The sequence below is a fragment of the Silurus aristotelis genome (genome assembly GCF_946808225.1).
Source record: "Silurus aristotelis genome assembly, chromosome: 5".
Classification (NCBI taxonomy): Eukaryota; Metazoa; Chordata; class Actinopteri; order Siluriformes; family Siluridae; genus Silurus; species Silurus aristotelis.
Genome location: NC_139578.1, coordinates 23,260,755 through 23,282,195, shown reverse-complemented (window position 1 = coordinate 23,282,195; position 21,441 = coordinate 23,260,755). Strand labels below are relative to the sequence as shown.

Sequence of the window (21,441 nt, the reverse complement as noted above, 5' to 3'; positions counted from 1 at the left end):
TAATAAGCCCCATTCTTCTGTGACTGGGGTTTGCGATCAATTAACCACAAGAGCATTAGTGAGGTCAGGAGCGGATGTTGGGCGAGAAGTCCTGCCACACAGCGTTTCAGTTCACCCATAAGTGTTCTTACATTTGAAATAACCAAACCATGTCTTTCTGAAACATTTTTAGTGGGCAGAGGCGTTGTCATGATGAAACAGGTTTGACTTGTCTAGTTCCAGTTAAGGGAAATTATAATGCCACAACAGACAAAGACGTCGGATTTGTGGCAAAGCAATAAACGGATTGAAAAACACACTCCCTGCAGATATACATCGACCAGGCATAACATTATGACATTATAACATATTATAACTGGTGAGTGAATAACACTGATTATCTCTTTATTATGGCACCTGTTAGTGGGTGGGATATATTAAGTAAGTGAACATTTTGTCCTCAAAGATGGTGTGTTAGAAGCAGGATAGATAGACAAGCGTAATTTGCGATAAAGCGATTTGAGTGAGTTTTATAAGGGCCAATTTATGATGGCTAGATGACTGGGTCAGAGCATCTCCAAAACTGCAGCTCTTGTGGTCTGTTCCCGGTCAGTGTCTATTAAAAGTGGTCCAAGGAAGGAACAGTGGTGAACCAGTGACAGGGTCATGGGCAACCGAGGCTCATTTATACACGTGGGGAGTGAAGGCGCATCTGATCCAACTGACGAGCTCCTGTAACTCATATTGATGAAGAAATAAATGCTGTTAATGCTTGATGGGTCAGGACTGTTTTCTGTTTTGGCAGCAAAAGAGGGGCAACCCTGATTGTTGAACATAAAGTTATGCCTGGTTGGTATTTATATATATCCTGGGAGGGATCAGGTGATCAGGAATGTCTCTGTCTTCTTATATATATACAGTGAGGAAAATAAGTATTTGAACACTCTGCTATTTTGCAAGTTCTCCCACTTAGAAATCATGGAGGGGTCCGAAATTGTCATCGTAGGTGCATGTCCACTGTAAGAGACATAATCTAAAAAAAAAAATCCAGAAATCACAATGTATGATTTTTTAACTATTTATTTGTATGATACAGCTGCAAATAAGTATTTGAACACCTGAGAACGTCAATGTTAATATTTGGTACAGTAGCCTTTGTTTGCAATTACAGAGGTCAAACGTTTCCTGTAGTTTTTCACCAGGTTTGCACACACTGCAGGAGGGATTTTGGCCCACTCTTCCACACAGATCTTCTCTAGATCAGTCAGGTTTCTGGTCTGTCGCTGAGAAACACGGAGTTTGAGCTCCCTCCAAAGATTCTCTATTGAGTTTAGGTCTGGAGACTGGCTAGGCCATGCCAGAACCTTGATATGCTTCTTACAGAGCCACTGCTTGGTTATCCTGGCTGTGTGCTTCGGGTCATTGTCATGTTGGAAGACCCATCTTTAATGTTTTAACTGAGGGAAGGAGGTTGTTCCCCAAAATCTCGCAATACATGGCCCGGTCATCCTCTCCTTAATACAGTGCAGTCGCCCTGTCCCATGTGCAGAAAAACACCCCCAAAGCATGATGCTACCACCCCCATGCTTCACATTAGGGATGGTGTTCTTGGGATGGTACTCATCATTCTTCTTCCTCCAAACACGTTTAGTGGAATTATGACCCAAAAGTTCTATTTTGGTCTCATCTGACCGCATGACTTTCTCCCATGACTCCTCTGGATCATCCAAATGGTCATTGGCAAACTTAAGACGTGCCTGGACATGTGCTGGTTTAAGCAGGGGAACCTTCCGTGCCATGAATGATTTTAAACCATGACGTCTTAGTGTATTACCAACAGTAACCTTGGAAACGGTGTTCCCAGCTCTTTTCAGGTCATTGACCAGCTCCTCCTGTGTAGTTCTGGGCTTATTTCTCACTTTCCTTAGGATCATTGAGACCCCACGAGGTGAGATCTTGCATGAAGCCCCAGTCCGAGGGAGATTGACAGTCATGTTTAGCTTCTTCCATTTTCTAATGATTGCTCCAACAGTGGACCTTTTTTCACCAAGCTGCTTGGCAATTTCCGCGTAGCCCATTCCAGCCTTGTGTAGGTGTACAATTTTGTCTCTAGTGTCTTTGGACAGCTCTTTGGTCTTGGCCATGTTAGTAGTTGGATTCTTACTGATTGTATGGGGTGGACAGGTGTCTTTATGCAGCTAACGACCTCAAACATGTGCATCTAATTTAGGATAATAAATGTAGTGGAGGTGGACATTTTAAAGGCAGACTAACAGGTCTTTGAGAGTCAGAATTCTAGCTGATAAACAGATGTTCAAATACTTATTTGCAGCTGTATCATACAAAAAAATTGTTTAAAAATCATATATTGTGATTTCTGGATTTTTTTTTTTTTAGATTATGTCTCTCACAGTGGACATGCACCTACGATGACAATTTCAGACCCCTCCATGATTTCTGAGTGGGAGAACTTGCAAAATGGCAGGGTGTTCAAATACTTATTTTCCTCACTGTATATATATATATATATATATATATATATATATATATATATATATATATATATATATATATATATATATATATATACATACAGTGTTGTGAAAAATGGTTTGCAGATTACTTATTGTTTTGCATGTTTGTCACATTTTATTAATCAAACTAATTTAAATATCATTAAAAGATAACACGAGTAAACACATGCCATTTTTAAATGAAGATTTGTATTATTGAGGGAAAACAAAATCCAAAACTGCATGGCCCTCTGTGATAAAGTGTCTGTTAAAACCTGAGTTGAATTTCTCAAGCCACACCCAGGCCTGATTACTGCCACACCTGTTCGCAATCAAGAAATCCAGAAAACCACAGTGAGAGCCATTATTCACAAATGGCAAAAACATGGAACAGTGGAGAACCTTCTCAGGAGTGGCAGGCCGATCAAAATTACCCCAAGAGAACAGCTATGACTCATCCAAGAGGTCACAAAAGACCCCACAACAACATGGCACTGAGACTGGGCAAAAATGATCTAAGAGTTCCAAGACAAAAACCGCTGCTGAGCAAAAAGAACATAAAGGCTCGTCTCAGTTTTGCCAGAAAACATCTTGATGATCCCCAAGACTTTTGGGAAAATACACTGTGGAGTGACTAGACAAAAATTTAACTTTTTAAAAGGTGTGTGTCCCGTTACATCTGGTGTCAAAGTAACACTGCATTTTAGAAAAAGAACATCATACCAACAGTAAAATATTGCTGGCGGTTTTGGAACGTAACCACAGAGATAAACAGGGATTCAATATCATATATATATATATATATATATATATATATATATATATATATATATATATATACATATATATATATATATACATCCACCATATAGAACACAAGCAGAGAACAGATGATGATCAGGTGATCAGTCATGTTTACATCGCTGACTCCCTCTGTTTCATCCACATCAGCCATATTACTTGTTGCCTTCTGCTTTGCTCGCTCTTAGCTTTGTAGGCTAGCCTACGTCTGTGGTGCCTAATAGCCAGGAAATTATACATGAGTGGTAGGTTGAAAAAGCAGCTCAATGACAAGAAATAAGTTGATGGTTTGAAAGCGCACAGAGAGTAGAAAAAATACTGATACCAGAAAAATCTACTTAAGTACGGTAACAAAGAACTTCATTGCTTTCCATCTCATATACACACACTCATATTCCATCTCATATATATATATATATATATATATATATATATATATATATATATATATATATATATATATATATATATATATATATGGGGCTTCAAAGAATGCAATCATTTTAATGTACAGGACAGAGTTCAAATCTGAGTTCATTCAGGAATGTATTAAGTGGTGGAGTGCAAGTTTGTTTAGTCTTCACCTCACACTTTGGGTGCATTTTTTAACTTGAAATCATGCACAATAATGGCAGCGTTATAAAAAAAAAAAAAAATAAATAAACTAGAGTTAGCGCAGTGGCACTGTGGCTACTCACCCAGTACTAAAAATAAGATTTGTTTTTCACATGCATGAAAAGGATAAAAAATCTATAGCGCTTGTAATATGGATTATTTAGTGTTTTATGTCCATTTTCAAGAATTTTTCTTAGAAGGATTAAATCCTGACAATTTTACATATCAAGGAAGTGAATAAATGAATGATGGAATGAATGAAGATGTTTGTTATACAATACTGAAATAAGTAAAACAGTGAAATAGATAATTTTTTTTATTTTTATTAAATATTAAATGTAACACACACACACACACACACACACACGTCTGTATTACCCAGATGGGGTCTAACAAACGTAAACTATTTATTTAAAATTTAGTTTGATTTTATTTAATCAATTGAATTTCTGCCAATTTAATTGATTACTCAATTTAATCAATACAAATATTTTATTGCATTAATTTATTATTCTATAGAAATATAAATAATAATATAATATATATATATATATATATATATATATATATATATATATATATATATATATATATATATATATATATATATATATATATATATATATATATGTATAAAAATATATAAATATTATTTTATATATTATTCAACCAAACAGGCATTTTATTTAGAATTGTTTTAAAAATGTAAACTGTTCAAAAGTTGATTTACACACAGTGTAATTATATACTGTGGTTTATCCAGGTATAATTGAAACTAGTATTATAGTGCACAGTGCACTTCATTTATTATGCCAGTACACAGTTCACACACACATATTCACATGAACTCCTCTACACCTAGGGGATTCAGCAGAGCCAATTCATCTAACAACATGTTTTTGAAAAATGGAAGAAAACCAGAGAACCCAGAGGAGCCACACTCACAAAACTCTGACACCTCAGTAAAGCTTTTTTTGGTGTGTTTTCCAGCTTTTGTAAGAAAAATATTCACTTATGGACATCAAGTCAAAGTCAAGTGTTTTTTTTTTATTGTCAATCATCAATGTTGGTTGCCTAAGACCGTAGTGCAACACATAATACAGCAGCACAGCATACAGGAGTAGATTAAGTGCAGAAACATGGCAGTGTGGGAGAAGTGCAAACATATAAAAGTGGCCCATAGCAGCATTTTAAAGTGCAGATGTGCATCAAAAAGTGTTTGTGTTGGAAATGGTTTGACTAGTCCAGGTGTCGGGAGCGTCAGAAGGCAGCAGTGTGTTGTGTAGCGTGACTGCCTCAGGGAAGAAGCTATTGCAGAGTCTTTTGGTGATGGTTCATAAGTTCACGAGTGGGGTGAGAGGGGTCGTCCAAAATGCTGCTGGCTTTGCAGATGCAACAGTTGTGGTGAAAAGCATCAAAGATTAGTAGAGTTGTAAACAGTGAATTTGCTCTACACACATGACTCTATAAAAATTCAACTGTTTAAGAAGAAGGTTTTAAAAATGCTACATCATTCTTACTTCCACAAAAACCTGGCCAGACACAGGGTGTTGGTTGTTTTCCTCTACATGAGGAAAAGAACAACAGTTTGGAGAGCTAAAACTTCTTCAGTAATGTTATAGTGAATATGATTTTAAATAATACACTAAAGTGTAATACAATATTGTTTACAGGTTTTTTATGATTCTTCCACATACTGTTACATGCTCACTATATTTTATTATGATACTACAGTATCTAATTCTGGAGTGCTCTGTTCAACTGATTTTGAGATTAAGCAACATAGTACATTTCCTGCCAATTTATTTTCACTATTTTACCAACTCTTACAAATTATTCTCTGTTTATCCTACCCAAAAACACAAAAACATCTCTTTAAATATACATTTTTAATATTACTCTCAATTGGAAGAATGTTGACCTTATGAATGTTTCTATAAATATCTCATTTCCTGTCTCTGTCTATCCACATAAGAATACACAGTACAGTCAAATACATTTGCATCTAACACAAGCACACACAGGAAGTAAATGTAGGCTGAGGAAAGCAACTGTAACCCAGTTTTCACTTCTGCTTGGTCTCACAGTAACATCAAGCCCACCTTTTAACTTTCCTGTTTGAAGGTAGGACCATTTTATTATCTTCTTTACTCCTCTTATAATATTGGCTTATATGGTTTCTTTGATATTTTAATAGTTAACATTTAAATATCTCAAAGCCTCAGCAAACTATACTTGGTTCCCTTATATTATTAAATAAAAAAGTGCACGTGAAATGTTGTAATGTTGAACCATCCGGAGACGCAGAATAACACCGTCGTGTGATTGGATTCGATACGACATTCTGCTTTCAAAGACGATTAGTGGCATTTTAAATGATCTGGACTTTTACACTTGGACCACCTCTTGCCATTTTCCAGAGCCATTAAAATAACTAATCTCTGAATCTTAGAATCTTTATTACGAAATCCTTCAAGCTGTCGCTACAATATCGCCTTACTGATGTAAAAAAAAACCTTCTTATGTCCTGAACAAATCTGTTTTTAATGATTTTACTACTCTAATGCTTAAAGGGTGAATAAAATGTGTTCTGCTTCATAAAACTGATCTAAAACAGCAATAAAGCGACCCTGATGTATATAATTTGTTGTTGTTGTGTTTAATGTTGTTATTATACTATATATAAAATATGGTATGAGCATAGTCACATAATCAGTAGTTCAGCTGACATTCTTTAAAATGTCTCCAATATGATGAAACTCTTCACATTGCTCATGTCGTTACCAAATAAATCAGCACATGATTATTTGTAAGCCCAGATTATGCCACCTTGCAGTTTCTGTACACAAAGCAACCCCTGCCAGACCTCAAAAATGCAATTTGTTTCACATAAAATCCTGCATGAGGTCTCGCTGAGGGTGCACCAGGAGAAAATAAAATGTCAGTTTCTCATTCAGAACTGCAAATCAAGGTCATGCAGCCAATTCTGCTCTTCTAATTACAAGGATTTCTATTATCATTCTGAACAGTGCTTATTCGAATTAGTGCATTAAACCTAAGAGTCACCTCCACGTCCTAGTTTCCCCGTAATCAGTTGGTACGTCGTTCCTTTGTCTGGTCATAATCCAAAATATAAAATGCGATATATTAAAAATCTCTTACAGTATACTTTATCTGTAAATTCTTTTAAAGAGAACATGGCCCCTCTCACAACCTCGATAGACGATTTCAGATTAGCAATCACCACCAAAACCCAGTTTCTTTCCTGCCAGTCACATGGTCGACTTCCTGGAACCATATTTATCCTGCGATCAGTTGTGGTTCCGAGTTAAGCTGTAAGTTTCTTGTTTACACAAACCATGCTCGGTTTTCGTTTTGTTTTTTCAGGTTTTAAAGGTTATGGTTATAGTGAAAGTAAGCAAAAACAGGGCAAGCTTTAAAGCAAAGAAGAGCAAGAGTCTTTTGCTCTCGCATTCTTTTCTCTGATAACATCTTCACAGCAAGACATATCGCAAATACACGAGGCTCAGATATCAGAGACAGCTTTCATGGTGGTGTGTTTGTGTGGTAAATGTGATAGAGGAGGTCTGTGATAAAGTACAAAGTCAGAATGTTATTCATGTTTTGCTGGAGGATTATTTGTATGTGTATTGCAATACGCAGTTCAAAATGATTTCTGAATGTTTGTTGTTCTGTTGCTAAATTATTTTCATAATTCTTGATTCTTTTGATAGATGATGACGGAAGATTGGTTGTGCAGTAGAGTGAAACTTTGTCAGCTGATCACTGGCACAAATGTTTGTTCATCTAATGTTCAGGTAACATATAAAATTCAAGTAATAAGTATTATAGAATGCACAAAACATACAGTATATGGACTGAAGTATGTGGACACCCGATCATCACGCCCACATGCATTTCCTTCTAAAACTGTTGCCACAAAGTTTGAAGGAAACAGTTGTATAGATTATCTCAGTGTGCTATAGATTTAAAATTTCAATTCACTGGAACTGAGAGGCTTAAACCTGACAGTGACATGACAGTGTCCCTGTGCCCAAATAAACTTTATGAAGACATTGTTTTTAGGATTTTTGTGAAAAGTCCAGATCTCAAGCCTACTGGAAGTCTACACACACACACACAAACACACACACACACACACACACACACACACACACACACACACACACACACACACACACACACACACCATTTTAGCTGACACCATTACTCAACCTGAATTGTGCTCTTGTGTCCATACTCAAAAATCTGTTATAGCAGGGAATAAGCACCAAGTCCATGTTAAATCCTTCGGTTTTGAAAAGGCCTTTAAGAGCACAGATGGGTATGATAGTCAGGTTGACCTCTGTCAATCATTTTTCTTGTACTGAATAAATTTTATTCTAAACATTAAAAGTTCAGTCTGTTGGAGATTCATCTGACGTACAATAAATCCTAATTACTTAATTATTTTAAGGGTGCTGAAAATGTCACACACAAAAATTGCAGATGTATATTATATGTTGCTTCTTTCTGAGGATATATTTATTTTAAAATTTAAAGTCAATTGTATTGTATAAAAATGTTCTTACCAAAACATTGTGCATCAGTTTAACTGTGGACCATGAATGACCCTAGATTTAATATATTATCAGCAGTTGCTGAAGGTGCCCCTTTAAAAACAACCTTGTCTGAATAAAATTATTGTACTTTCTAGGATGCCATGGAAGTGGTGATTAACACCCAGTCATATCCTCACCCTTACCATAATCCATCCTCTCTCCTGCTGACATTGGAGGCTTTCAGTAATGCCTTCCATGAATTACGAGGCGGGAGTTCGGATGTGAAGATGACCTACATGGATCAGAATGCCTTTGGACCCAACCCAGTTCAGAGAGACGTTGTTCACCATTTTGCTGAGATGTTATCTGGAGACATTCTGCATGCAGCTGTGGGGAAACAAGAGACTCAGTTCACTAAAGATGTTAATCAAATATGTAACACCGCTCAGAGTGAGATGAGCAGGTGGACAGTGAGTGTTCCGGTAAAACTAGCTAACAGGCTAGCAGCTGAGATTTATTGCAGTGCATTGGAAGATCTAGCTAAACATGGTTGCCCTTCTGGTGGGACATCTGACGATCTAGCTGATTTGGAAATGAATACTGAAATACACAGTGAGTCTGCATCATACCATTACCATCATTCAATGCATCACTGTGACCAAGAAGGACCTGCGATGGAAATAGATCATATTTATCACAGAAGATCTATCACAAATCCTACCACTCTGGATGATATGTCCCAGCAGGTCTCACTAGACTACCCTGATGCTCCTCCAAGCACACCGTTACTTCCAGAGATGATGAAGAGCCGTGCAAGCTTCACCAGGAAGCTAAAAGGTGGACTTGCTATGGAGTTCCTACCCTCAACCCCACCACCTACCCCTAAAGACCAACAATCTCACCTGGAAGACAAAATTACTGACAGCACCGAATACAAAACTGAGTTTATGGTTCGGCTGATGCGTTCACTCTCACTAGCGTGCTCTCTGCCTGGGGAAGAAGGGAATGGCACAGAAAACAAAATTAGGTTTCAGAGTGAGATTTCAGACTATGCGGCACAACTCTCAGCAGATATAATCCAATGCATCACTGCAGCCCAAGCAGACAGCAATAAAAATATAGAAACGCCCATCAGAGACATGCAGGTCCTGGCTGACCAACTGGCAGAGAAGATCATTATGACATCTATAGTCAAAAGCAAGAAAGAGGAGCGAATAAGCCAAGAAATCCTATCTCATTTTGAAAACACATCCAAATCTTTGAATGATTCATTATCATCAGATTCAATCATAAATCTTCCTCCTGTGGAGACTCTGGGAGACATGGCTGGCAAATTAGTCACTAAAACACTCATCCAGGCATTCTCTGAACTGGGATGTGGTTCATTACAACATGCCACAAGCAAACAGATATCTGATCCAGCATCAGATCTAATGGCATGGGAACAAGGGAAAGATCAATCTTTAAACACAGACTGGCACATCACCAAAACCAATGGGTGCTCTACTGGGAAATCAGAGTCTATGACACTTGACTCCAGAACTGAGGCTGTAGAGCATTTCTTTGCTGAGAACATTGTGCATGAAGTGCTCAAGTGCTCCATGAGAGAAGCTTCAAGCTATCATCTAAGATGCAAACAAAGTTCCATTCATTCAGATAGCTTGAGAGCCTCAGCAGCATCGCAAACTGTCATCAGGGCCTTTATATCTGAAACACTGTGCCGGGAAACACGGGAGCTACAGTGTGTCCTGCTCTGGGTGGCAGCATCTCAAATGGGAACTTCAGTGTTACAGATTGATCAAACTGACAAGCACATTCAGCAACAGGTATGAAATATTGGGGTAATAATTATACACAGGCTGCAATCCACTGTAATACAAGTTGTGACGTTTGATATTGCATTTCTTTACAGAATTATTTTAAAGGTTAAATATAAAGACTTTTGGTCTGGAAGGTTCTGCATGCAATAGAAGGTTCTTTTCAGAGAGCATTCTAATAAAAACATTGCAAGTGAAGAACCAAATAAATCACAAAAAAAACAGTACTGTATCAAGTGTTATACACTGGATATAATTATATTATATTACTTTTAAAGGAATGATAGTACAGGTTATATCTATAATAAAAATCTTGGCAGTGTGCTGCTACAAGAAAACAATCAGTGACCAGGTGGTTTGATGCAACCGAACATGAAGCTGCTTCAAAAAATGTTCTATTTCTATTTTATTTTCCTATAACAGCACATCCACAACTTGGTGACATTTAGACTTTATTATTTATTAAAGAAAGACACATCATAGATTTTTAATAGAAAATTTCAATTACATTTCAAGTCTGACAACAAGTTTTTCACTTTCGCAGTATAACAGCTAGAAACATTTGGTCCCTCAGCTTCTCTTGAAGTTAATCAAATGCAAATCCTCCATCCTTAAGACGTTCGGTTGGTGAAAAAAACATTAATTTGCTTCTTTAGCTGTAAATGTTACACTATAAACTTTTTGCAAGAATGGTAAATAATTGTCTCTTCTCAGAAAGTTTCACCATATTAATGATTATTTTTTAAGGTTTTTTTCTCCCATTAATACTAGTCTTTTGCGGCGCATCTGCCATAGTCCAATTGAACTGGCTGTAACTATAGAAACAAGCGCATTAATACAAACCTGTAATTAAATTGCAGCCTGCATTACTGTTCTTCTTGCGTTACTGTTCTTTTTGCATTACTGTCCCTTTTGCATTACTGTTATTTTTGCGTTACTGTTCTCTTTTTGCATTAATGTCCCTTTTGCATTACTGTCCATTTTTAATTACTGTTCTTTTTGCATTACTGTTCTCTTTGAATTACTGTCCTTTTTGCATTAATGTCCCTTTTGCATTGCTGTTCTTTTTTAATTATTGTTCTCTTTGAATTACTGTTCTTTTTGTATTACTGTCCTTTTTGCATTACTGTTCTTTTTGCATTACTGTCCTTTTTGTATTACTGTCCTTTTTGCATTACTGTCCTTTTTGCATTGCTGTTCTTTTTTAATTATTGTTCTCTTTGAATTACTGTTCTTTTTGTATTACTGTCCTTTTTGCATTACTGTCCTTTTTGCATTGCTGTTCTTTTTTAATTATTGTTCTCTTTGAATTACTGTTCTTTTTGTATTACTGTCCTTTTTGCATTACTGTTCTTTTTGTATTACTGTTCATTTTGCATTACTGTCCTTTTTGCATTACTGTTCTTTTTGAATTACTGTCCTTTTTGCATTAATGTCCCTATTGCATTACTGTTGTTGTTTTTTTTTGTTGTTGTTGTTTTTTGCATTACTGTCTTTTTCGCACCCAAATCAGATGTAAGGATTCAACAGTGCATGTTACATGCACATTTTATTTCTATCAGAGAAAATAGATTTAATTATAGAGATTCAATTATACAGTTGTTTAAATTGTATAAATTGTAAATATCAGTATACGTGTTTTTTTTATACATATGTTAATGATGTGTTTGTTGCACTTCAGCTCTGCAGCGTCTCTCTGCAAGCTCAGTTTCACGGCTGGACCGTGGGCCATCTGATGACATCTCTCCTTCAATACTGTGAAGACCTGCAGACTGCCAGTAGAGGGCACTCTGAGATTTCCACCTCTCTCCTGGGGCATCTGTTGCTCACACAGTCATGAGCAGTATGGCTCTGGAGTAAAGCTTGAATCAATTATGGTTGAGCATCGAATTTGAAGAAAAGATTCTCTGTTATTATGGATTAATATGATTGACAGTGTAATGTGAAATCTACATATGGGAGCATGGAAATGATTAGGAACTGAAATGTATCGAACTAGGAAAAAAGCTAGCTGGTCTAAAAAAAATTGTGGTTCAATTTAATACAACATCCATCTAACACCGTACTAATTCCTGAAGTAAGACTTTTTAAGATTTATAAAATGTGTTTTTAATTTTATACCTAAATCTGCAACAATATTTAAAGTTGACATCATTAGCTGATGATCGTGATAAGACATCACTCTATGGACAACGCTCAATAGGAGCAGTCTGCAGGGGAGAGCATGTATATGAGCAAAACTGCATTACAACACCCCGGCTGATCCAGAAAGATGTTCATCAACGTAGCGCAACACCCAGCTGGACACTCAGCTGGGAGGAAACAAGAGTCAAGGCCAACAGTGTTATGAACATCTGCTGAAATTGTGCTCGCCTACGTAACCATGACATTATGTTAATAAAGGCTGGACATCAGCTCAAGGATGAAATAATTAAACCCAGATGGCTGCTCAGTTTTAATCCATCTCATATTAGCACATTAAGATGTTCACCCTGACATATCTGCCCAGCTCCAAATGCGAATCCCACCCATGAAAAGGTAACGCTGAGCTTATCTCAGTGTCCAGTTGTAAACTTTGTCTATCAGTATTGGATTAGCAAAACTCATTTAATGCATCAGTGATGTTCTAAATATATTGTATTGTTATGGAGAACAATAAAAATGCAACGCTGAAGTGTGTAGTATGACGCCATGGCGTTCCCCTTTGTGATTTAAATGGCTGTTTGGAGCCTGTAAAAGCAGACTTTTACAGCATTCCATTAATACTCCCAGAGCAGAGATACCTAACATGGCAGGAATGTGCTTTAGTGAACTCTCGCCTCCCACTCGCTCCCACTTTTGGCGACCACTACTTGAGTGTAACACAACCGTACAAACACACACATACACACACGGGCTGCTGACACTGCAGCTGCGCTTCAGAGAAGACACAACGGGTCCACGCCTGTTACTGCATCTGGAGAAGTGTTTATTTCAGTTTCTTAGGGATTTCCACTGCCACAAAAAGAGTAAAAGGAGCAGGAGAGCAAGCAAGAAGGAGTGGAACGAGACTGTGAAGGGAGATGAGGGAAGAAGGACAGGGTGATTACAAAAGAGCTGAGATGTATGAGGCTGACTGGATGACTGGAGCTTGGAAAATCTCCCAGCTCCGATCCCCACTTTTCCTGGGAGCTATATCACACAGATTTATTTTTTCTTTACCGAGAGCCAAAAATATCTACGTAGGAGCTCTCTACACCAAAGCAGGCCTCACGGACGGCTGTAAATACACATTCACTTACCATGCCTATTCATTAGGTCTTGCAAAACATTTGTGTGTGTGTTACATCTGATGGAAAGTTGCCATATCATAATATAATATAATCAATCATCAATCATACAGGTAATGGGGTAAAAGTCCACAACTACAAATAAATATTAACAAATGAAATAAAATGTATTCGTTAGTGAGAAAGAAATTTTTGTGAGTTGTTTCCTGTTTGGAAATGATCTGTAGAATCTTTTACAATAGAATGAACACAGACACAAAAACACGGTTAGATTTATAGTTTCAGGAACAGACACTAACATGGATGGTTGCCAGAGATGGTTTTACCACCCGTGTAGGTGATTTTTAATCAGAGAAAAAATGCCTGGCAAGAATGCTTTTGAACTTGTAGATATAATGTGGACTTTTGGTGGTTTTTATGGTCTTTCATTCACTTGGAAGGTTATGGGCTGGAAACAGTTCGACTAATCTGGCAGCTCAGATGCCACACACGTTAACCAGTGAGCTCTCTGTTGTCCCGTTTGACCAAACATCTGTCTCCCATTTCCATCCGTTTAAGACAAAGGCTACGTCCCAAACCACATTTTGCTGTATTATTAAAGTGTGTTACCTCAAACATAGTCTTTGGTGATGCCAACTTCAAAAGGCAACAGATCGTTTTTAACTAAAGTTTAGGAGCCATATGACTGGGAAGAACCTAATTAATAAAAAAAAAAAATAATAATGACATTCTCAGTTACTAACACGAGCAGCATAATACTTGTTGGTTGGAAGAACACAACCATTCCAAGTAAACTTGTTAACAAAATTTGCTTCTAAATATGCTGGCCATGCTAGATGCATGCTTCAAGTTAAATTGCATTACGCAGGTTCTGGATGTCTAACACTTTTTGCTGTTGTTGTTGTTTTCCTTTTGAGTAGTCATTATTGATCAGCCAAACTAGGACCAGAAAAGCAGCATCCAGCATTAACTAGCTCAACCATCAGTAAACTCATTCCAGCCTAAGTTGTTTTCTCTGGCAGGGTATTTACTGCAAGACAATACCGTTACTTGTGCCAATACCAACAGCATTTTATGTTCCTTTCACATGCAACATCAGCATATCAGCATCAGTATTCATTATAATAAAAACAGAAAAATGAGACAATATGCAACGTTATCCAAATTCCAATATGAACTGTATCATAAATGACAGAACAATTTGCAGCCAAAGTAAAAAAAAAAAAAAACATTATGGTAGGCCAAGTGGTTCACTTTTCATCCTTAGTGTGTTTCTGCGTTGTGTCCCACAATGGGATCTGGTGCAACCCTGAAAAGGATATATTAGTCACTGATTAAATAAATAAATGACAATACAATAAATAAATAAGTTACAGGATTCAAACAGAGAATGAATTTAAGATATCAATCTTTTTTAATAAGACTTCCTCAGATTTTTTCTTAAGCTCAGAACAAACTAAATCTTTGTGCTCTGTTGAAAAAAAATCTTAATGGCTTCAACACTTCCTGGTGTTGGATGGGCAGCTTTGACAAATCAGGGGGGAAAAACTTGAGTAACCAACAGAAAGCAATTTTAAGTTCAAATCTGATTTTCTTTTGTATTTTGTGTGTGTGCTATTCTTCAGTATAGGCTCATATACAGTAATGTACTAATGTAGGCCAATGTTGTAATCATAGCTTTACTTAGGCCAATCTGAAGCTTCCTGCTATTGGAATTTTTTTATTTTATTTCACATAGCCAGTTGTCATAGCCATGTCCAGTTGTCAAATTTGTTACGGAAACAGTGACGTCCAGATAATGCGATGGAAGAATGTAGACTATTTTGTGGGGGAACCAAACATTGATTCCAAGAGTGCACACTGACCACTGATGGCTGGTTCTCAAATGATCTCAGAACAGCTGCAGAAAACCCTTTATGTTTAATTGTACATTTAATCATTAAGGCACTCTGAAGTCACTATGAGATGGTGTCTTGCTGATAGCTATACAACTCAAATATTTATTAGCTAACATTCGACAAAGCTATAATATAAATGTGTTTATGGGACAATTCCAGGTTTCAAGTCAAGTCAAGTCAAGAAGCTTTTATTGTGATTTTAACCATATATAGCTGACGCAGTACACCGTAAAATGAGACAACGTTCCCCCAGAACCCTGATGCTACATTTAACAACATAAAGCTACATAACAGAAAACACAGAGCGAAGGACTAGTAAGTGTCCTCACCACATTAAGTGCATCGTGTGCAACCTGGTGCAAACAGTGCAAGACAGACAGTGTAAGACAACACAATACAGTGTAAGACAACACAATACAGTGTAGAGCAACACAATACAGTGTAAGACAACACAATACAGTGTAGGGCAACACAATACAGTGTAAGACAACACAATACAGTGTAGAGCAACACAATACAGTGTAGAGCAACACAATACAGTGTAAGACAACACAATACAGTGTAGAGCAACACAATACAGTGTAAGACAACACAATACAGTGTAAGACAACACAATACAGTGTAGAGCAACACAATACAGTGTAAGACAACACAATACAGTGTAGGGCAACACAATACAGTGTAAGACAACACAAGATAGTGTAGGGCAACACAATACAGTGTAGGACAACACAATACAGTGTAAGACAACACAAGATAGTGTAGGGCAACACAATACAGTGTAAGACAACACAAGACAGTGTAGGGCAACACAATACAGTGTAAGACAACACAAGACAGTGTAGGGCAACACAAGACAGTGTAGGGCAACACAATACAGTGTAAGACAACACAAAATAGTGTAGGGCAACACAATACAGTGTACGACAACACAAGACAGTGTAAGACAACACAAGACAGTGTAGGGCAACACAATACAGTGTAAGACAACACAATACAGTGTAGGGCAACACAATACAGTGTAAGACAACACAAAATAGTGTAGGGCAACACAATACAGTGTACGACAACACAAGACAGTGTAGGAAAACACAATACAGTGTAGGGCAACACAATACAGTGTAAGACAACACAATACAGTGTAGGGCAACACAATACAGTGTAAGACAACACAATACAGTGTAGGGCAACACAATACAGTGTAAGACAACACATTACAGTGTAAGACAACACAAGATAGTGTAGGGCAACACAATACAGTGTAAGACAGTGTGTGTGTGTGTGTGTGTGTGCGTGCGTGAGTTTCAGTTTAGTTCTGTGTTGAGAAGCCTGATGTCTTGAGGGAAGAAATTCTTGCACAGTGTGGATGTGATGGCCTAAATACTTCGGAACTGCTTTCCTGATGGCAGGAGGGTGAAGAGTGTGTGAGGGGTGTGTGGGATTGTCCACAATGCTGTTTGCTTTGCGGATGCAGCATGTGGTGTAAATGTCTGAGACAGAGGGGAGAGAGACTCCAATGATCTTCTCAGCTGTCCTCACTATCCTCTGTAGGGTCTTGTGATCCAAGACGGTGCAGTTACCAAACCAGGCAGTGATGCAGCTGCTCAGGATGCTCTCAATGGTCCCTCTGTAGAACGTGGTCAGAATGGGGGGAGGAAGATGGGCTTTCCTCAGCCTTCTCAGGAAGTAGAGACGCTGCTGAGCTTTCTTGGTAATGGAGCTGGTGTTGAGCGGCCAAGCGAAGTTCTCCGCCAGATGAACACCAAGGATTTTGGTGCTCTTGACGATCTCCATGGAGGATCCATTGATAATCAGTGTAGAATGGTCGCTCTGTGTTCTCCTGAAGTCAACAGCTATTTCTTTAGTTTTGTCAATGTTCAGAGACAGGTTGTTGGCTCACCACCAGGCTGTTAACTGGTGCACCTCCTCTCTGTATGCTGACTCATCATTCTTGCTGATGAGACCCACCATGTTCGTGTCATCAGCAAACTTGATGATGTGATTCAAGCTGTGCATTGCTACACAGTCGTGGGTCAGCAGAGTGAACAGCAGAGGACTGAGCACACAGCCCTGAGGTGCCCCAGTGCTCAGTGTGGTGGTGCTGGAGATGCTGTTTCTGATCTGGACTGACTGAGGTCTCCCAGTCAGGAAGTCCAGGCCCAGTAGGTTCAGCTTCTTAATCAGGTGCTGAGAGATGATTGTGTTGAATGCTAAACTGAAGTCTATAAACAGCATTCGTACATATAAGTCCTTATTGTCCAAGTGGGTGAGGGCCAGATAAGGGGTCGTGGAGATGGCATCGTCTGTGGAACGGTTTGGATGATATGCGAACTGCATGGGGTTCAGTGAGGGTGGAAGCTAGGTATGATGTTTGTAAAATGCAAAAGTAATTCTAGCTAAAAAGCTTGAAAATTCAGTTTGCTATAATTTACATTTAATGTTAGATTTTAAGCTGTTGTATTATTATAAATATCTTTTTTTAATGACATACTTTTTTCTAAACCAAAATATTAAAGACAAAAGACTCCAGTCTAACTGGAGTAGAGCTGTTAACGGCAGGCATAATTAGTGACTGATGTACTACACTCTTCTTACTGTGGTATTTTAATTAAAAAATGAATGAATCAGTATGGACTTCACTCAAATTTGGATCATGATTACGATCCTGGTTGCATTTATTTACTTAATGTATTTCATACATGCTTTGTCTTTTGAGTATATTTGTGTGAAAAGGTTCCTTTTTGATCTGTGCCAGTAAGTGTTTATGTATCTTATGTGTGGGAGTAACTTTTGATTCAGGCCCCCATCAAGGTTTATAGCTTTGAGGCCAATCACAGTCTTAACACAGCTCTGGCACTGGTTCTGTTTTGGCAAGGTGGCTTTTGTTCACAGCTTTTAAAAGCACAGCGCAGAAAACAGTCCAAACTAAATAATTAAACCTGCACTAGGGACTGCAAAAGGGAAGTGCTTCCAAACCAAAGCAATTGTTTTCAAGGGCACTTCCAAATAGTCATTAACTAGACTGAGCAACGGCCAACTTACGCTCATAATAATTGCAAGTCATTCTCTAAATATTAACTTCAATTTAGATACAATTCATACATACTGCGATGTCACTGAGTTGATGTGAATCCGGTTCTCTATACTGTTGAGTAATAATTGACATTTTAAATGAAGATCACCAAAGCAACACTAAACAGCTGAGACTGATGCCATGTATTTTGTATTCTAGTTAATTCAATGGTACCAACTATTAATGTTGTATTTCACTGTAGCTCACATTGAATTTACTATTAACAAAATGCGCAATGTGAGATGCCAAGCTCAATGCCATACATATATAAGTTCATTTATACCCTAATATTTTTTATAGGAATGGTCATACAAGTGGCTGCTATGTGTACTCTTTCTGTAAACTCATTTGCCTGACCTTCAGTTGTTGCACCACACCAATATCACGAACAGAAGGATGTCATTTGTACAATTTTCCATTTACCCCAATGCAAACACATGCTTTGTCTCCTTTGCTGAAGATAAACTAAATGCTGATTACGGTATTTAACTCTCTTACTCAAACCATTATCTATAACTTCTGCACTGTTTCTTGCATTCAGCATTATTTAACTACTAAACTTTAAATGGTCTATTTGTAAAATAGTTGAGTAACTTATGCTTATTTTTAAATATAATGTCGAATGTTGCCATCCACTTAACTCTGGAATGTCGAGGTGTATTTTTATGTAATGCAATTACATAATTGTATTGCAGCACACCACCACACACACACACACACACACACACACACACACACACACACTCACACACACACACACACACACACACACACACACACACACACACCTAATTATTTATTTAAAGTTAGTTTCTAGCCAAAATAAATCTAGGCACACAGGTCTGTTTTGACCTGGCAAGTTGACGATATGACTACATCTTGATCCTTTCAAAGCCACTTCATTTCTGATGTATTGTGTTTCTACTCTAACTTTTGGGTAATTAGCTCACTTTCCATGATTGAAGTTACAAAATATTTAGTGACAGTTCCATTCATGCATAATAAATGTAATATTTTGTACATGGACATTCTGCATGGGCAGGCAGATTAGAGAAAATGGGTTTTTTAGAGCCCCTCTGAGAAGGAGACTAAAAATGTTGCATGTTAAATATATGGCAGGATGACCTTAGAGAAATCCAGATTCTTTAAATGCAATCATTTTTGAGAATGCAAGCATAATCTAGTCTTTACTCTAACTGGGACATTTTTGATGCATGCCATCAGTTGTGTTCTATTTTGACCTTTCGCTTAGTGCAGTTGCATATAGTTTGGTACTCTGCCCAAAACTTTCCCAACCCGCCTCACGATGCTCGTGTCCAGCTGTTTTCTCTCCAGCTCTGACAGGGATATGGAGCAGACTGATATTTGCAGTGTGCGGACAAGACCGAGGAAGCTTCCTGGTTCCTCCAACAGAGAGTTTATCTTAAATTAGGAAGAGTATCTACACGTTGTGAATTATAAACTTTAACCTTTATCTTTGTGGAGATAAATTTTTTTTTTTTTTTTAGGTTAATGGAAGGGGGGGAAAAGATATCTGGTATTTTTACTTGTTTTTGTCTCTTTGCAACACAACCGGCTACCAAATGCATTATTTAATAAGCCATTTATTATCAGGTCCTCTGGGATATAACATGGTAAATTCATAGACTTCCTTTTCTTATTTCCTCTTTTTTCTTCTTTATCAATTGTTTTTACAGTGTAGTCTGGATTGGGGATATAGTTATTATTTAGTGATCATTTAGTAATTATAAGCTAATTGCTCACTGGAACTGAATGTTTTATTTCATGCGAATGTGTTTGTTCCATAAATCTTATTTCTGAAAGCACAATAACCTGAATGCAAGTACTGTTTAGGTAGTGTTTGATTAAATCTACCTGCTATTTTATTAATACCTGTTACTTTCAAAATAAAACACAAATGAATCGAATTATTAGTGATGTGCACAATACAATTAATAGTCTGATTCTCATTAAATGATGTAATGATGAAATAGATGAAGTTATTGACATTTATAATAACGTAGTTTGCAAAAGTATGTACCCCCATCAATTTTTCCACATTTCTTTTGTACAGTTACAGTTAAGTTACAGAAAAAGTTGTAACAGTAAAGTTACAGTCTACAACTTAAATGGACCTAATTGTCAACATCAGGTTGGGGAGGTAATTTGAAAATGTATATATATATATATATATATATATATATATATATATATATATATATATATATATATATATATATATATATATATATATATATATGTGTGTGTGTGTGTGTGTGTGTGTGTGTGTGTGTGTGTGTGTGTGTAATTAAAAATAGAATTTTTTTAAGTAAAAGCTGTGACTGCAAGTACGTCACATGGTTAGAAATAATTGCATGCACAGATGTGTAATTAAAAGCTGTCACATGATCTTAATTTATTTGAATTCATTTTAATTCAGATTTATTTGTATGGCAATTTTAGCAATGGACATTATACCAAGGCAGGATTAAAAATCTTAATATAACTCACCTGTTCCTGGAAGTGTTACTCTACAGCACCAAAACATGGTTTTAGTTACAAGAACTACATAAAATAAAAATAAAATAAAAAATAAAATAAAATAAAATAGCCTATAAACCTCTATTAAAATACTTAAAAAATATATATATCAAGGTCTAAAGGCATTGGGGGTGAGTACTTATGCAAACTTAAAAAAAATATAATTATTATGTAGAATCCTCAGTCTTTCTTTAAAACTGTGTGTTAATTATGTGTGCGTTCATGACAACTTTGTGTATAATTAATATGCAAAACAAAACAAGGTAATACATGAAAAGCTTGTGAAGCCTTTTTTAAAGAAAGAAGAAGAAATGATAGAAAGCATTCTTAATTCTAGAAAGAAAAAAAAGATCAGAGCAGATCGCAAACACAT

General features: G+C 37.0%; 1 protein-coding gene across 5 annotated transcripts; it reads left to right on the top strand.

Annotated features, from left to right (window-relative positions):
- The first annotated feature begins 235 nt into the window (after positions 1-235).
- Positions 236-12,979, top strand: LOC310726948 (uncharacterized protein). 5 transcript variants are annotated; one of them, XM_083542970.1, is made up of 5 exons: positions 236-358; positions 5,996-6,032; positions 7,643-7,726; positions 8,626-10,296; positions 11,969-12,979. In XM_083542970.1, the coding sequence occupies exons 3-5, from the start codon at positions 7,643-7,645 to the stop codon at positions 12,125-12,127; spliced, it is 1,914 nt and encodes a 637-aa protein (XP_083399096.1). In that variant the 5' UTR covers positions 236-358; positions 5,996-6,032; the 3' UTR covers positions 12,128-12,979. The 5 variants fall into 5 exon arrangements, with proteins under 5 accessions (XP_083399096.1, XP_083399098.1, XP_083399095.1 ...); XM_083542969.1 differs by having other exon boundaries at positions 239-358; positions 5,884-6,032; XM_083542972.1 differs by lacking the exon at positions 5,996-6,032 and having other exon boundaries at positions 238-358.
- The last annotated feature ends 8,462 nt before the right edge of the window (positions 12,980-21,441 follow it).